At 34.8% G+C, this 19,175-nt stretch overlaps 1 protein-coding gene across 1 annotated transcript in view; it reads left to right on the top strand.

The window, feature by feature from the left end:
• TLL1 (tolloid like 1) overlaps nucleotides 1-19,175 on the top strand; it is a 339,971-nt gene that overhangs the window by 156,597 nt on the left and 164,199 nt on the right. Inside the window, exon 2 of the mRNA XM_019978057.2 lies at nucleotides 15,177-15,287. Coding sequence (XP_019833616.2) covers nucleotides 15,177-15,287 — 111 coding nt within the window. The remainder of the gene's footprint in view (nucleotides 1-15,176; nucleotides 15,288-19,175) is intronic.

Here is a 19,175-nt window from a genome sequence, read left to right on the forward strand (position 1 = left end):
ATCATGTATGTGCTTATTTTATGTTGATGAAATAAATTATGAACATTACAAAAAAGAAAAATCTCATTGAAATAAATATATGGCAAATATAGTATATTATCTACTTTTAAAGCTAAAGGGAAGATTAAAGGCAAAGTTAGTGAAATCACTTATATCCACAATAAGCAGTTTAGGGATACACAAACAGAATGATGTAAAATATGATGTCAAAGAAATATATCATGTGGGGATAGTAAAAATGCAGATTTATTTATGAACTTCCTTTGCGTTTTTCAGACAGTTGTTTGTTTTATAAGATTGTAATGACTTTATGAAAGTTAATTAATGTTTTTCAACTGAATTCTTTTTCTCAAAATTAAATATATAATTTCTGCTCATGTTACACAATTGTAGTTTATTTAAATTCTAAGTTATTCTCTTAATAAAAAGAGAAATTGAAGGATTTAATGGCCAGTTTCCCAGTTTATATCTATTAGCTAAGACTTATGCCATTTCCAAATATTTAAATTGAAATAATTTAGCTATTTATTTAAGTTATTTAACATTTAGATTTAAATAATTATTTCTTTTGGCCTTGATAAAGATTTTATTTATCTAATATGCATGTATTTTGTTTTACATTTCATCATCTATTTCCTTCTAATTTTTTATCCAAAATAAGACTTGAAACATTACAGACAGATTATTCAGTAATAACAAAGTTACCATTAGATATTAAGCAGAGTCTGGGGTGGTTTTTTCCTTCCAACATGCAAGCTATAATTAACTCCTTTTTTCCCCCAGTAGTTTTATACTACTTCTTGTGTAGATCACTTCCATTTGTGAATAAAGCATACCATCTCCTATGACAATTCAGCCCATCCTTGTTTCTCTATATCTGAAAAGAAAAACCTTGCCCATTTCTTTGTTTGCTATAAGAGACTGTGATGTGGTTCACATGCGGGTGAACGACATCAGCATCACCTCAAATTGAAATTTTTAGACAGACACTGCTTCTCACTTAGAACCTTTTATTTCTAAAATATTACCTAAAGTTAATGCCAATAACTCCCAAATGAGGTAAAGAGAGATAGTATAAAATGATGGACAATAAGAAATGGTAAGCTTTTTTAAAAAATGTAACTTTTATTGGCAGGCTAGTAATATGAATCTATATCCTAGAATATTCTAAGGCTCAACTGGAATAGTGTTTATGAGGGTGCTTTATTAACATTAAGCACCGTACATTTAATATAAATATAAGTTGATGATACATTATGGAAACTTTATAATGTTAGAAATAATATTGACTAGAGAAATAGAGGAAAACAACAGAATGGGAAAGACTAGAGATCTCTTCAAAAAACTTAGAGATACCGAAGGAACATTTCATGCAAAGATGGGCTTGATAAAGGACAGAAATGGTATGGACCTAACAGAAGCAGAAGAACTTAATACGAGGTGGCAAGAATACACAGAAGAACTGTACAAAAAAGATCTTCATGACCAAGAAAATCACAATAGTATGATCACTCACCTAGAGCCAGACATCCTGGAATGTGAAGTCAAGTGGGCCTTAGAAAGCGTCACTATGAACAAAGCTAGTGGAGATGATGGAATTCCAGTTGAGCTATTTCAAATCCTGAAAGATGATGCTGTGAAAGTGCTGCACTCAATATGCTAGCAAATTTGGAAAACTCAGCAGTGGCCACAGGACTGGAAAAGGTCAGTTTTCATTCCAATCCCAAAGAAAGGCAATGCCAAAGAATGCTCAATCTACCCAGAATTGACTCATCTCACATGCTAGTAAAGTAATGCTCAAAATTCTCCAAGCCAGGCTTCAGCAATATGTGAACCGTGAACTTCCAGATGTTCAAGCTGGTTTTAGAAAAAGCAGAGGAACCAGAGATCAAATTGCCAACATCCGCTGGATCATCTAAAAAAGCAAGAGAGTTCCAGAAAAGCATCTATTTCTGTTTTATTGACTATACCAAAGCCTTTGACTGTGTGGATCCCAATAAACTGTGGAAAATTGTGAAAGAGATGGGAATACCAGACCACCTGATCTGCCTCTTGAGAAACGTGTATGCAGGTCAGGAAACAACAGTTAGAACTGGACATGGAACAACAGACTGGTTCCAAATAGGAAAAGGAATACATCAAGGCTGTATATTGTCACCCTGCTTATTTAACTTATATGCAGGGTACATCATGAGAAACGCTGAGCTGGAAGAAGCACAAGATGGAATCAAGATTGCTGGGAGAAATATCAGTAACCTCAGATATGTAGATGACACCACCCTTATGGCAGAAAGTGAAGAGGAACTAAAATGTCTCTTGATGAAAGTGAAAGAGGAGAGGGAAAAATTTGGCTTAAAGCTCAACATTCAGAAAACGAAGATCATGGCATCTGGTCCCATCACTTCACAGGAAATAGGTAGCGAAACAGTGGAAACAGTGTCAGACTTTATTTTTGGGGGCTCCAAAATCACTGCAGATGGTGACTGCAGCCATGAAATTAAAAGACGCTTACTTCTTGGAAGGAAAGTTATGACCAACCTAGATAGCATATTCAAAAGCAGAGACATTACTTTGCCAACAAAGGTCCATCTAGTCAAGGTTATGGTTTTTCCAGTGGTCATGTGTGGATGTGAGAGTTGGACTGTGAAGAAAGCTGAGCCCTGAAGAATTGATGCTTTTGAACTGTGGTGTTGAGAAGACTCTTGAGAGTCCCTTGGACTGCAAGGAGATCCAACCAGTCCATTCTAAAGGAGATCAGTCCTGGGTGTTTTTTGGAAGGAATGATGCTAAAGCTGAAACTCCAGTACTTTGGCCACAGCGTGTGAAGAGTTGACTCATTGAAAAAGACTCTGATTCTGGGAGGGATTGGGGGCTGAAGGAAAAGAGGACAACAGAGGATGAGATGGCTTGATGGCATCACCGACTCGATGGACGTGAGTTTGAGTGAACTCCAGGAGATGGTGATGGACAGGGAGGTCTGCCATGCTGTGATTCATGGGGTCGCTAAGAGTCGGACATGACTGAGTGACTGAACTGAACTGAACTGAACTGAGGGATATTTCACAGAGAGTTCAAGCTTTTGCTTGTTTTGGTGTGAATAAAGTTCTCCTTAATTATTCTTTCAATTGTTGAAGGTCTCTGAGATTATGAAGAGAAGAAATAGAAATCAGTATGTGGAGTCAAGTATTTAGGATGTCAATGAGCTTTTAAATTTTGTAAAGGTTTTTCACTGAGCCCATGTTGACTTGAGGGCTGTGCGATGACATAAATTAAGCAAAGAAAAAAGACTCCAACCTTTAACTTGTGCCCTGGAGGATATCTTTTACAAAGATGAATAATAACTGGAAAGGTTGCAATGCAACATTTTTCTCTCTTAACCTATTATAATGGTGAAAGTGAAAATTGAAAGTGAAAGTTGTGTCTGACTCTGAGAATTCTCCAGGCCAGAATACTGGAGTGGGTAGTCTTTCCCTTCTCCAGGGAATCTTCCCAACCCAGGGATTGAACCCAGGTCTCCTGCATTGCAGGCCAATTCTTTACCAGCTGAGCCACAAGGGAAGTCTACCACTAACAAAATTGGGAAAAGTGAGAAAAAAAAAACATTCTATTTTTGTGAAAAAGTGACCAGCCAGTGAATAAAACATAGTTAGAACATAGAAAATAGCATTTTCATGAATGGTCTTACTAGCAGGAAGGCATCAAAATTTATTCAAAGAACTAAGGTCAACATTTGGAAAATAAACAAAATTAACTTAAAAATTTAAATGAACTTAAAAAGAAGCATCAGAGTGACTCCTAGACTACCACAAATGTAGACAATTATAAGCCTAAGGTAAGAAAACACAGATTTTAGCCCTATTGTTATAAGATGGAGGACTTGGAAAATAGAAATCAACCAAATCTTGGTAATGGTTGATTATAAATATAATCATTATATGTACAGTATGATAATGATGGTTTTTAAAAAAAATATGAGCTATAATAATCCATTTTTAAAGCTCATGACAGAAGACATTAGGCCATACAATAGTTTCAACATTTTTTTTTACATTTCTTGATCAAAGTACTCTTCTGTCAGTGTTTTTTCTTTTGAGTCAAAAACTTCAGAATGAGTATTTGTGGTGTGGGTGACATTTAAAAAATTTCCTGAGAAACCCTATCCCTGGGCATTGTGGGCTATAAACAAAGATCGACATAGTATTTTGATGGATCTTTTGCTGTGGGAAAAATTTTGCTTTCTGACTTAAAAAAGAAGATATATTTATTTTCAAGTTTAGCACTAATCATATCCATATTGTAAAATTGCATGTAAACAATTTTTAAAATAGTTTTAAAAAGAAAAATATATTAAAAAGATTAGTTGCTGTTTCTTTTCTGTATTCAGATTATATTGATTAATCTAGATTCATTCTGAAAATCATTAATATCTTGAAAAGTGACATTATTAACAAATTTCTCCATATTCTGGAGGAATATTCTTTGCATGGTATGTGCGTGTGTGTGTGTTTATATATATATGTATATATATATATACAGATATATATATATGTATATATACACTTATTTGTTTTACATTTCAGATTTTGTGCTTAGATTTTATTTGATTTTGTGCTTAGATTGTAGTTTGTTTCCTGATTCAAGAAACAATCAAACTTTGTGTTTAACTGTAGCAGCAGTTTTGTGTTCTTTAAAGTAATATCTAAATTAGGAGTATGTTTGGACAACTTTTTTTTGTTTAAATAATGACCCAAACAGTTAGATTTTTATATTGCACCACACCCTCTCCCTCCAAAAAATCTGTTTTTGGTCCATTGAGGTATCTTGTTTTAAGGTGGCAAATTAGAGTTATGTTATACAAAAGCACCTTTAAATCCAGTTTATCAGAGAAGGACGAGTAAACCATTTTATATGACTCAGCATTTGTACTTCATTACATCACCCTTTTTGTAGATTGGATGACTTTTTTCAGCTTATGTGATAGTATATGATATAATTTAAAATGCAGATTTGGGAAATAACCCTTATATTTTAAATAAAGTAATGTATATGATTTTTTTAAAAATAAATAGTCACTAAAGTAATTGGACTATAAATACTTTCTTATTATTAGAAATTTAAGAAAGAAATGTACCATGTGAAAATTTTTCTTTTTCTTATTTTTTGAAGATAATTTCTAAGTCTACATAAAAGTATATCTTTATATTTATATTGTATCAAGAGCTTTTTAAAATATTAAATAATTGCTTCCCAAATTGGAACTTAAATTTCATGTTTGTCATTTTGGGGAACATTTTTATTCTGTGTATATGAAATGCCACCAGAAAGTTATTTTCTTTTTTGAGTAATGTAACATTGTCTCCAAAATGTATACGTTGGAGCTTTTGCCAAGTCTTCCTTTTCCTTGGGAATATGCTTAATGGTTGTCAATCATGTAAAAATAGTTGACTTTAAGCCTTCACTGTTGCCCTTGTCTGAGGAAATTTTCACTAGGCTTTTATTTTAGCCTAGAGCAGCCAGAGCAGTTTTGTCAAGCAGTTTTGTTTTGCCAGTTTTCACATGATATCATTCTTCCTCCCTAAATCCAATATCAATAACAACATAAAGTTTAAACTGATAAAACATAATAAGCAATCCTCTTGGCTATTGTTGAATCTTTAAACAATCTCTCCAAATCCTATATGTCTCAAGATAACTGATCTGTTAGTTCAGTCATGTATTTCCTGAACATGCAAGTGTGGTGTTTTGAAAAAAAAAGGATACATTTCCCATAACTACATTTAATAATATATACTACTGGAATAAAAAAGAAAGACAGCTGCCTTTTTTTTTTTTTTTCTTTCTTTAAAGTATAAAATAGTAATTCACTCTGGATTGAAAGGATTTGAAATATTCTTTGGAATGATTGAAATCTAGTATTTTGGGTCATAAGGCAAATTTGTGAGTTCTACCACATTCCTAGCCTCATTTTTGTTATATAAAACTATACCCCAATTCACTTACTTATTCACATCTTTTGTGCCTCAAAACATATACTGAGAACCTACTTTATGTCAGGTTGGCAATGAGTATTAAGCAACAATGCTTCCTGTGGTATTTTCAAAATTAAATGGAAGAATCTGACAATTGAAAGCATGTTATGAAATCTTGTGTGTTGGCAAGACAAGCAGGACATGGAAGCAGATGAAACACCTAATGGGGTTAGGTAAGGAGAGGGGATTTCTAGAACTTTCTGTAAGTAATGTCTGAGGATACTCTATCATCTTGTCTACTACAGTGCACTCCCAAGTAGTAATCAGCTGTCAAGAAAATATATTAATTTTCTTTAGGCTGTTCAGCGCACTTGGGAGTATTTTCTCCCAAGTGCATGGAAAGGCTTTGCGTTTGTCTAAAGTACTGGCTCTTAAACAACAGCAACAAGTGGTTCTTTACCTTGTGTGATCCCTTTTGACAATCTGCTGTGGACCTCTTCTCTGAAAAACATGTGGTGACTGTGTTTATAAACTCTTACATCTTTTTTTTTTTTTTTTTTTGCATACAGCTTTTAGGAAATCACAGACTTAAAGTCTCCTTAAAGCTGGTCCCTGGACCTCAGCTTCAGAATTGAAGGACTGTAGCTCGCTGCAGAATCAGAAAGTTGGTGAAAGAGACATCACTTAAAATTAGAGTATAGGGAATCGCAACATTGGATTGTTTATTCTCACTATATATTCCTTTATAAAATGTATTTACTCTGTGTACTGCAGTAAAAGCTCTCTCTCTCTTTTTTTTTTTTTTTGGTCTCTGATTTAAAAAATGTTTGTAGTACAATGAATGCAAATAGCCTTCAGGGGAAAAACAAAATCTGTGGTTTTCCATGTAATGTCAAAATTGTACTTTTTGACATTTTATTTTGGCCTATTCGTTAGCTACAACCCAATTTTTTGTAAGAATCTGAGCAGAATTCCAGATAATAAATATTCTAATTGTACTATTTCCCTAATATCATAATCTATAATAAGTTTTTTTGTATTAATTTCTGCATCTGATATCACTGAACACAAATCACTGTATTAAATGGGCTAATGATTGATGATTTATAATTTAAAAATATTTCTCTTCAATTTTTGTGTTTTTTTATGTAAAATAAACAGAAAATATCATAGAAAGAAAAACAAAAGGCTCCAACATATACCTGATAATTACAAATATCTTGGAATCTATATAAAAATATGTTTGATTACAATGCAAATTGTAATGTTATTGTCATTAATATAAATTTTCATCATTTATTTCACTATGCCAATGCATAAGTAAATGTTTAACATGAAATAAGACACGGGCTTCCCAGGTGGTGCTAGTGGTAACTGAACCCACCTGTGAGAGCAGGAAACATAAAAGATGTGTGGGTTTGATTCCTGAGTCTGGAAGATTCTCCTGGAAGAGGGCATGGCAACCCATTCTCGTATTCTTGCCTTCAGAATCCCATGGACAGAGGAGCCTGGCAGGTTACAGTCCATAGGGTTGCAAAGAGTCAGATATGACTGAATTGACTTAGCACTCACGCTTGCACAAGACATAGACTGAAGTGGAAGGTGAATTAAAGAAATGTTCAAATGTGTGCCAAAAAAGGAAGAAATTGTGCATTTTAAACTATGTGATACGTTGAAAATTCTAAGATGTCCAATTTTGTTGCTGTTGATAACATCAAGATATAAAGATATATACGGTTATAAGGTCTATAGTATATCAAGGCTACACAGAAGTGAATAGGCTTAGTCACTCACTATTGATTGTTCTCAAAGAAATATTTGTTTGCTGCTGAATCAGTTCACTGCATATTCATAACTGCAAAGCTACGGAAGACATCAGTTCAGGAAAAAAAGCAGTCAATAAAAGATGGGCTTATGTATTCCAGAGCAGTTTCGTCTCTTTGTGAAAATCATCTGGTCTTACGCCACTTCCTCCACCGTGGCCGGGGTTCAGTCGTTCAGTCCTGTCTGACCCTTTGCGACCCTGTGGACTGTAACCCATCAGGCTCCTTTATCCGTTGCATTCTCCTGGGAAGAATACTGAAGTGGGTAGCCGTTTCCTTCTCCAGGGGACCTTCCTGACCCAGGAATCAAACCTGGGTCTCCTGCATTGCAGGAAGATTCTTTACCGACTGAGTTTTTTCTTCTCTGAGGTGTTATATCAACTTGGACTGCTGATCTTTGTTTTATATAATCCATCAAGACATGAATCCTATTGCATGTGAAAAGTCATTACAAGAAAATAAAAATCTAAAACATTTGAGTTTTATTTTATTATTACTCATATAATATAAATGTGCTACAGACAAAATGCCTTTTACTTGGTTGAATGTTTACCAGTTTATTCAGAGGAACAAAATTTATACTTGCAGGAAAAAGTAAAAGTAATAGATGAAAAGAAGGTGATAATTATTTGTGATAATGGGAGCTTGTTAAAAATATAGATATAAGAAGAAATGGAGTAGCCCTCATAGTCAACAAGAGTCTGAAATGCAGTACTTGGATGCAATCTCAAAAATGACAGAATGACAGAATCTGTGTTCGTTTCCAAGGCAAACCATTCAATATCACAGTAATCCAAGCCTATGCCCCAGTCTATGCTGAAGAAGCTGAAGTTGAATGGTTCTATAAGACCTTCTAGAACTAACACCCAAAAAAGATGTCCTTCTCATTATAGGGGGCTGGAATACAAAAGTAGGAAATCAAGAGATACCTGGAGTAACAGGCAAATATGGCCTTGAAGTACAAAATGAAGCAGGGCAAAGGCCAACAGAGTTTTGCTGAAAGAATGCACTGGTCATAGCAAACACCCTCTTCCAACAACACGAGAGAAGATGCTACACATGGACATCACCAGATCGTCAATACCAAATCAGATTGATTATATTCTTTGCAGCCAAAATGGAGAAGCTCTATACAGTCAGCAAAAACAAGACCAGGAGCAGACTGTGGCTCAGATCATGCACTTCTTATTGCCAAATTCAGACTTAAATTGAAGAAGTTGGGAAAATCACTAGACCATTCAGGTATGACCTAAATCAAATCCCTTATGATTACACAGTGGAACTGGCAAATAGATTCAAGGGATTAGATATGATAGACAGATTGCCTGAATAACTATGGACATTGTACATTGTTCGTAACATTGTACAGGAGGCAGTGATCAAGATCATCCCCAAGAAAAACAAATGCAAAAAGGCAAAATGATTGTTTGAGGAAGCCTTACAAATAGCTGAGAAAAGAAGAGAAGTGAAAGGCAAAGGAGAAAAGGAAAGATATACCCATTTGAATGTAGAGTTCAAAAGAATAGCAACGAGAGATAAGAAAGCCTTCTTCAATGATCAATGCAAAGAAATAGAGGAAAACAATAGAATGGGAAAGATTAGAGATCTCTTCAAGAAAATCAGAGACACAAAGGGAACATTTCATGCAAAGATAAGCACAATAAATGACAGAAATGGTATGGACCTAACAGAAGCAAAAAATATTAAGAAGAGGTAGCAAGTATATACAGAAGAACTGTACAAAAATGGTCTTCATGACCCAGATAACCACGATGGTGTGATCACTCACCTAGACACCCTGAAATGTGAAGTCAAGTGGGCCTTAGGAAGCATCACTATGAATAAAACTTGTGGAGGTGATGGAATTCCAGTTCATCTATTTCAAATCCTGAAAGATGATGCTGTGAAAGTGCCACACTCAATATGCCAGCAAATTTGAAAAACTCAGCAGTGGCCACAGGACAGGAAAAGGTCAGTTTTCATTCCAATCCCAAAGAAAAACAATGCCAAAGAATGTTCAAACTACTGCACAATTGCACTCATCTCACATGCTAGCAAAGTAATGCTCAAAATTTTCCAAGCCAGAGCTTCAAAAGTATGTCAATCTGGAACTTTCAAGTGTTCAAGCTGGATTTAGAAAAGGCAGAGGAACCAGAGATCAAGTTGCCAACATCTGTTGGATCATAGAAAAAGCAAGAGAGTTCCAGAAAAACATCTACTTCAGCTTTATTGATTACACCAAAGCCTTTGACTGTGTATATCACAACAAACTGTGGAAAATTCTTCAAGAGATGGGAATATCAGACCACTTTACCTGCCTCCTGAGAAATCTGTATGCAGGTTAAGAAGTAACAGATAGAACTGGATGTGGAATAACAGACTGGTTCCAAATATGGAAAAGAATATGTCAAGGCCATTGTCACCCTGCTTATTTAACTTCTGTCCAGAGTACATCATGCGAAATGCCAGACTGGATGAAGCACAAGCTGGAATCAAAATTGCTGGGAAAAATATCAATACCCTCAGATACACAGATGACACCTCCCTTATGACAGAAAGTGAAGAGGAACTAAAGAGCCTCTTGATATAAATTGAGAAAATTTATTGAGAAATTTTTGGCTTAAAACTCAGCATTCAAAAAACTAAGATGCCCCAAGCTTCCTGGATCCTGCATCAAACCTCTAATTAAAATAAATAAATTTAAATTAAAAAAATTTTTTTAATAAATTTTAAAAACAAAACAAAACAAAAAACAAAACACTAAGATGATGACATCTGGTCCTGTCACTTCATGGCAAATAGATGGGGAAACAATGACAGACTTTATTTTCTTCTGCTCTAAAATCACTACAGATGGTGACTGCAGCCATGAAATTAAAAGACACTTGGTCCTTAGAATAAAAGCTATGACCAACCTAGACAGCATCTTAAAAAGCAGAGACATTACTTTGCAGACAAATGTCCATCTAGTCAAAGCTATAGTTTTCCCAGTAGTCACATATGGATGTGAGAGTTGGACTGAAAAGAAAGCTGAGTGCCAAGGAATTGATGCTTTTGAACTGTGGTGTTGGAGAAGACTCTAGAGAGTCCCTTGGACTGCAAGGAGATCAAGCCAGGCAATCCTAAAGGAAATCAGTCCTGATTATTCTTTGGAAGGACATGCTGAAGCTGAATCTCCAATAGTTTGGCCACCTGATGTGAAGAAATGACTCATTGGAAAAGACCCTGATGCTGGGAATGATTGAAGGCAGGAGGAGAAGGGGACAACAGAGGATGAGAAGGCTGGATGGCATCACTGACTTATGTACATGAGTTTGAGCAAGCTCCAGGAGTTTTGATGGACAGGGAAGCCTGGCGTGCTCTAGTCCTTCGGGTCACAGAGAGTCGGACACAACTGAGCAACTGAACTGAACTGAACTGAAGATCACTCCACAGAGGTACTAAATCAGACCCTGCATTTTAACCAGATTTTCTGTGATTCCTGGGCAAAACAAAATGTTAGAGAAGCACTTTTTTAGTGTCTCTAGTTGTCTGCTAGCACTTGGAAAGAAATAGGCAGACTGAGAGCACCATTCAGTGTCCCCAACTATGTGCCTAGTAAATACACATGATGAAGATTTAAATAACTAGCAAGCTTTTATTTACTTAGAATAGCAAAAAATCTCGAAACTAAAAGTGCAAATTTTATTTTTTTAAAAGAACAAGTCTTTTATATAACTCCAAAATATTTTATTTAGGTAAGCCATCTCTTTGTTAGGATGTCTGGCTTTAGGGATGATGATGAAGACTCAGACATTCATGCTTCATGTGTATGAATCTGTATTCAATTTCAGGCATCAAGACCAACTTCTTAGCGCTATTAAGTCTTCTACAGACTGCTTTGTCTCTTTGATGTTAAAAGACAGTAAGCATCCCTTTGGGCTTCCCATTTGGCACTAGTAGTAAAGAACCCACTTTCTAATGCCTGGGAAGTAAGAGATAGTGGTTCGATCCCTGGGTGGGGGAAGAGGCCCTGGATGAGGGCATGACAACCGACGCCAGTATTCTTACCTGGAGTATCCCATGGACAGAGGAACCTGGCAGGCTACAATCCATAGGGTCATAAAGACTCGGACATGACTGAAGCAAATTAGCACGCACACAGGCAAGCATCCCTTTCCTTCTGCAAACTGCCATTTCATTGATAGTAGGGCCATGATGAAAGAAGACAGAGTTTGATGAGAGAATTATTTTTTAAATTAATTAATTAATTTTAATTGAAGAACTATTACTTTACAATATTGTGATGGTTTCTGCCATACATTAACATGAATCACACATATACCGGTAGCTGATTCATGTTGATGACAGAATTCTAATTCTAATAAAGGTTTTTTTCATATATGGAACTGATTACCCACCTTGAACTAATTTCTATTTTCTTTCTTTCTAGATTTACAAATAAAGAAACCCCTTATCTCATGTCAGATTTGTATAAGTGAACTAAACTAAGTACAGAATTTTATATCATAAACCTTTGATCAAAGGCGGAAGCAATATATAGCTTTCAGGACTGAAGTTTAATTTTATGAATTAATTAATTTTATTAAATAGCTTTTATAGCTAAAATTCATATATATTTAGGTTTGAATTTAATAAAAGTGATTTGAAATGGATTTTGTCATTTTCTAAATTATTAATTTTTAAAATTAAAATATGGTTGATTTGCAATATTGTGTTAAATTCAGGTGTAAATCATGGTGAATCAGATATATATATATTTTCATATTCATTTCCCTTATAGGTTATTACAAAATATTGATTAGGACTCCTTCTATAATTTTTAATGTAATTTCCTTCTTTCCTTTTTGGTGTTGTAGAAGAAAAATCTGAAGAAAAAATTTTAAATATCCCAGAATTTCCAAGGCATTTGTCAATTCTTTACTATTTCATGATTAATTTATCCTCTCATAAATTTGCTACATTTCCTAAAGTTATTATATTTTGATATCTGATAGTACAAAAGAATTGATTAATCTACTTTGGGGCTCAAATAAACAAGGAGGCTGCTTTTCGTTATGCAAATGTATATTTCTGACCTTAAAAAATAATAATTTGCTTACTAGTTGTAAATTCATTCACAATGGTTTATAGAGCTTTCCTTTATTAAGTAGCCTAAACTTCTGAGTATAAAAGGGTATTTCTGGGATTAGGGTAAAGTTTTTGAAGCTCCTGAAAATACAAACAAATGTCTTATTTTTTATTAATGATGAAAGGCCAGCACCTAGCCATTGCCTAATAAATGTTGAGTTAATCTATATATTTTATAGATACTTAAGCAATACCATCTTCAGAGAAGGTACTTTACCACTTTATCAAAATGTATTGAATGAGTTGCTATTTAGCAGTATATTCTTTGTGCTGTGAAAGTGCTGCACTCAATATGCCAGCGAATTTGGAAAACTCAGCAGTGGCCACAGGACTGGAAAAGGTCAGTTTTCATTCCAATCCCAAAGAAAGGCAATGCCAAAGAATGCTCAAACTACTGCACAATTGCACTCTTCTCACATGCTAGTAAAGTAATGCTCAAAATTCTCCAAGCCAGGCTTCAGCAATATGTGAATCGTGAACTTCCTGATGTTCAAGCCGGGTTTAGAAAAGGCAGAGGAACCAGAGATCAAATTGCCAAAATCCGCTGGATCATCGAAAAAGCAAGAGAGTTCCAGAAAAACATCTATTTCTGCTTTATTGACTAGGCCAAAGCCTTTGACTGTGTGGATCACAATAAACTGTGGAAAATTCTGAAAGAGATGGGAATACCAGACCACCTGATCTGCCTCTTGAGAAACGTGTATGCAGGTCAGGAAGCAACAGTTAGAACTGGACATGGAACAACAGACTGGTTCCAAATAGGAAAAGGAGTACGTCAAAGCTGTATATTGTCACCCTGTTTATTTAACTTATATGCAGAGTACATCATGAGAAACGCTGGACTGGAAGAAGCACAAGCTGGAATCAAGATTGCCGGGAGAAATCTCAATAACCTCAGATATGCAGATGACACCACCCTTATGGCAGAAAGTGAAGAGGAACTAAAAAGCCTCTTGATGAAAGTGAAAGAGGAGAGTGAAAAAGTTGGCTTAAAGCTCAACATTCAGAAAACAAAGATCATGGCATCCGGTCCCATCACTTCATGGGAAATAAATGGGGAAACAGTGGAAACAGTGTCAGACTTTATTTTTCTGGGCTCCAAAATCACTGCAGATGGTGACTGCAGCCATGAAATTAAAAGACGCTTACTCCTTGGAAGGAAAGTTATGACTAACCTAGACAGCATATTCAAAAGCAGAGGCATTACTTTGCCAACAAAGGTTCGTCTAGTTAAGGCTATGGTTTTTCCTGTGATCATGTATGGATGTGAGAGTTGGACTGTGAAGAAAGCTGAGCGTCGAAGAATTGATGCTTTTGAAGTGTGGTGTTGGAGAAGACTCTTGAGAGTCCCTTGGACTGCAAGGAGATCCAACCAGTCCATTCTGAAGGAGATCAGCCCTGGAATTTCTTTGGAAGGAATGATGCAAAAGCTGAAACTCCAGTACTTTGGCCACCTCATGTGAAGAGTTGACTCATTGGAAAAGACTCTGATGCTGGGAGGGATTGGGGGCAGGAGGAGAAGGGGATGACAGGATGAGATGGCTGCATGGCATTATTGACTTGATGGACGTGAATCTCAGTAAACTCTGGGAGTTGGTGATGGACAGGGAGGCTTGGCGTGCTGCAATTCATGGGGTCGCAAAGAGTCGGACACGACTGAGCGACTGATCTGATCTGATCTGATTCTTTTGACTCAATTGCACCTCACTTTATAAAATTATAAAGTAGCACATGGTTTAATTGCTACTACGTCTTCTTCCACCTGTTGGTGAGGAATTGCTTATCTCAGGCATCTGCTGTAAATGCCAGCATTCTTTTTCACTTGTTTGCAAATTAGCCATGGTCGCTGAATTCTCTTCCCTGAAGGTCAATTCAGTTCATTCACTTAGTTATGTCTGACTCTTTGTGACCCTATGAACTACAGCACTCCATGCTTCCCTGTCCATCACCAACACCCTTAAGAATCAGCCCCACCCCAGCCCCAATAAACCTTAGATCATTTCACTCGAAAAATGACTTTCTCCCTTTCGTCTAAAACATCAAAGTGAGAAAAGCGGATCCATCCTTTCACATGTGGCTCACATTACACCCAAACAGGCCCAGTACGTTCAGGTACACTTATTTTCTGAAATATCTCTATAGTTATAAGGACCAAATTTCCATATTTTTAGCAGTATTTTTTTCTTATTAGCTTTGTTCACATTGCTTTTTGCTCTTAAATAATTTGTATTTTAATTGAAATTTTCTTTTTTAGCTGTGTTTTGGGGTGACATTGCCTTAGATGATGAAGATTTAAATATCTTTCAAATTGATAGGACAATTGACCTTACACAGAACCCCTTTGGAAAATTTGGACACATCACAGGTACGTTTGATTATTTGATTTGGTTTGCATTTATTTAGAAGAAAATATACTCTTGAAATGCTAAAATACAATTTGGATCATTTTTAATGTTCTGGTGATCAAATTTGATTTCCTTGATACAGATTAGTCTATTTATAAATTTAAGTTTTATTCATAAATTCATAATTTTAACTTTATTATGTAATGTATTTAAGAAAGATGTAGTGTTCACCATCTACAAGGCCTGGCTTAAGCACTTTGCAGGTGTTAACTCTTTGAATACTCATAATGACCACATAATGAGTAGCTGCTGATGTTATTGTGATTTACGAGGAGGAGATTTATAAGGTTATGTACTTTTCTTGGGGCTTCCCCTGTGGTTCAGTGGTAAAGACTCTGCCTGCAGTGCAGGAGATGGAGGTTCAATCCCTGGGTCAAGAAGATCCCCTGGAGGAAGGCATAGCAACCCATTCCAGTATTCTTGACTGGAGAATGCCAAGGACAGAGGAGCCTGGTGGCCTACAGCCCATAGGGTCGCAAAGGGTCAAACGTGATGGAAGTGACTGAGCATGCATACACAGTTTCTTATTGTCACACAGCAGGAAATGACTGAGTCAGGACCAAAATTCACTTCTGAGGAAGGTTAAATTTCATACTCTCAAACATTATACTCAATTGCCTCCCATTTGAATACTGAGATGCAGAAGGTAAAGTATTCTTGACTGATTATACACAAATATATTTAGAAAAAATTGTATATCTATTTTTATAACTTTTATGAAAACCTGGAAGACAGTTTCAATTTTAGCTGTTTGCACATGTTTGAATTATGCCTATATGTGACTTGCAATATTTCAAAGATATTTGGGTTTTCATATTAAAATACTTTAATTAAAATTTGAAAATTATTTTATATTATTTTGATACAATTTTTATTCTGTATTTTACTTTGGAGAAAAATTGAAAGGTTAAAAATGTAAAATTTCTTTTTGTAGTTATAGCTAAAGCATTTATTCAGTTATGCTTTTTGATTTCATTGATCTCTCCTCCTGCTAATGCTATTTTTATTTCCTTCTTGTATTCCATGGAAAATATATAGTCCCTTTGTGGTATCTAGAAGACAAATATATTTTAGTCTTAAGACTCTTTACTGTGAATTAACAAATCTTTTTTCCCAATTTTCTTTCCCACAACTTTTTATTATGACAGTTCAGTTCAGTTCATTTGTTCAGTCGTGTCTGACTCTTTGTGACCCCATGAATTGCATCACGCCAGGCCTCCCTGTCCATCACCAACTCCCAGAGATTATTTTGACAAGCTTCAAAAATATAGTAAAGTTGATGGGATGATGCAGGCAACACCCATCACCTCAAAGATTCAACAGTTGTTCAGTTTACCATATTCTGTGTATGTGTGTGTGTGTGTATGCATGCATAAGTATGTATAAAATATTTTGAAGTTAATTGCAGACAACATAGGTTTCTCAGGTAGCACCAGTGGTAAAGAATCCATTTGCCAATGCAGGAGCCCCAGGTGATGCAGGTTCGATCCCTGAATCAGGAAGATCTCCTGGAGTAGGAAATGGCAAGTGTTCTTCCTGGAAAATTCCATAGACTGAGGAACCTGGCGGAGTACAGTCCATAGGACTGCAAAGAGTAGGACACGACTAACTGACCACATATGCACACATGAACACAAAATAGCTTTTCAATGTTAAGTAGGTTAGTATGCCCTTTTAAGAATAAAGACATTATTGTACATAATCAAAATGCAAATATTACATATGAGAAATTTATGTAAGGTAATAAAACTTAAGGAATTTATTTAAATGAATATGGTACTTAAAAATAATAACCTTTAGTCTTTGTTATATATAGTGAGTCTTTTCTGAAACATACACCAAATATATGAGGAAACTGCTTTGCAGTGTAGTCACAGATAGTACATTCCTATAGGATATGTTTATTGACACACTGCAGACACTATCTCACACTTAACACTGTCGCTGTCCCCTGCAACAGTGGATTTCAAAAAAGACAGCAATGAGACAACTCAGCAGAATCTTAAATTTATCACATTACATTCTCAGGTTTGATTAAACATTTTGTTAGATTTATGCTTTATTAAAGTGATTTCTTTAGCCCATTGTCCTCTCTTTGCACTAGAGGTGTTAATTTTCTGTGATTTAGAAAATTAATACTATTGGGTTGGCCAGAAAGTTTGTTCATGTTTTGCAGGGGTTCATTCAGGTTTTTCAATTTTATATATTGGTCAACCCAGCATATAATTTTGTCATTTCATTTATAGTTAAGATCTGAAATGCTAATATTTGAAAGTAAATTATTATTTACAGAAAAGCATAAAACAGGGAGCCCGGGCCTGGGGGGCGGTGGGGCAGCACATGGAGCCCCCGCCCCCAGGAGAATTAAAAAAAAAAAAAAAAGAAAAGCATAAAACAGAATCATACTGTCATAAAGACATATTCTAAATATGTATGTGAAAAGTACATGCTTCAAAGTAATTTGCACTATTCAGCTGAATTTCTGACATCATAAAAGAATTCTATAGTTTTTTCTTACTGTCTTTTCCCTTTCTTGTTAGTTTGTGCTGCATTGACTATATTTCTTATTTGCTTATTTGAAAATATATTGTCTTTTTCATAAATATTTGTTTTATATATATCCACTTTAGAATTTTTAAAATATGAGAAATAAATACATATTATGAATTTTCTTATTTCAATAAACTATCTATGCATAATTTTATTTATATTGCTATAAAAATTTTCAAACTTGCTAAAATATTAAAATATTATTGACTTTGATAGTCTTGAAATGTTTTTTCTAGTCTATAATATTCTTATGCTTATAATTTACCTTAATATTAACTAAGACATTTATTTTTTCCTCATAATTAGCCTCCTTCTATATCTATAGCTATGTGTTTCAGGCCTATCTAATATACCATATAATTGTTATGCAATGGTCATTTCAAATACATTTTTATCATCCTTTAAAAATATTTGCTATAACTGCTTAGGAATGAATACATTTAAGTACTACTTCATCTTTCTAAAATAGTCAATGAAAAATATTTCAAAAATTTTTCTCAAGGAGCATAGCAAGAATGTGACCATGTAATTCAAATAATTAAGCAGACTGTTACTCAATAAACAAGCATTTTAACTTATCTGCCTTATACGGACTTAATTGATATTTCCTAAAAGATGCTTATATGTTAACAATATTTATTACTTTTTATTAGCTTCAATCTAGGTAATTACATTTTAGAATTAATTTCAAAGGGAAAGGAGATACTGAAAGGAAATAGTTCAAAATGCAAGAACATATTGTTGTTTGCATGAATTTCTGGTACTCTTTCATTGGCTTTGTCCACAGGCTCATGAACCTCTTGTTCTGATATCTTTAGTGATCATATTAGTTGTTTGCTCAGTAATAACTCTTTGTATTTGTCTATCAGAATTCAAGGAGAAGGCAAACTAGGTGATAAAATTAAGAAAGCATTTTGTTAAAGACCTGGAATGAGGATCAGAAGACTTGGATTTTCATCAAATGTTCTGCTTTATGATTATGACTTTGTTCTTAAAGCTGCAAGAAAATATATTTTTTTATCCCCAAACCCCTCCTCTACATTGTGAGCTATAAAATTCTTTATATCTTTTTTTATAAAGATTGTAAATTGCACCAACATAATAGAATGTATTTTGCAGCTGGGCATCCTTACAGATTCTCACCTTGTGACTTTTTTAAAAGCTATGTTATTGGTTTTTATAAATTATAGAAACTAATTTTCAAAATTTATTTGAATGCATTATATTCATTACATATGCTATTAGAAATGTCTCAAACTTGCTCCAAGCTTTGGAGCAAAATTTACACTATATACTTG

This window comes from Bos indicus, chromosome 17, assembly GCF_029378745.1.
Source record: "Bos indicus isolate NIAB-ARS_2022 breed Sahiwal x Tharparkar chromosome 17, NIAB-ARS_B.indTharparkar_mat_pri_1.0, whole genome shotgun sequence".
NCBI lineage: Eukaryota > Metazoa > Chordata > Mammalia > Artiodactyla > Bovidae > Bos > Bos indicus.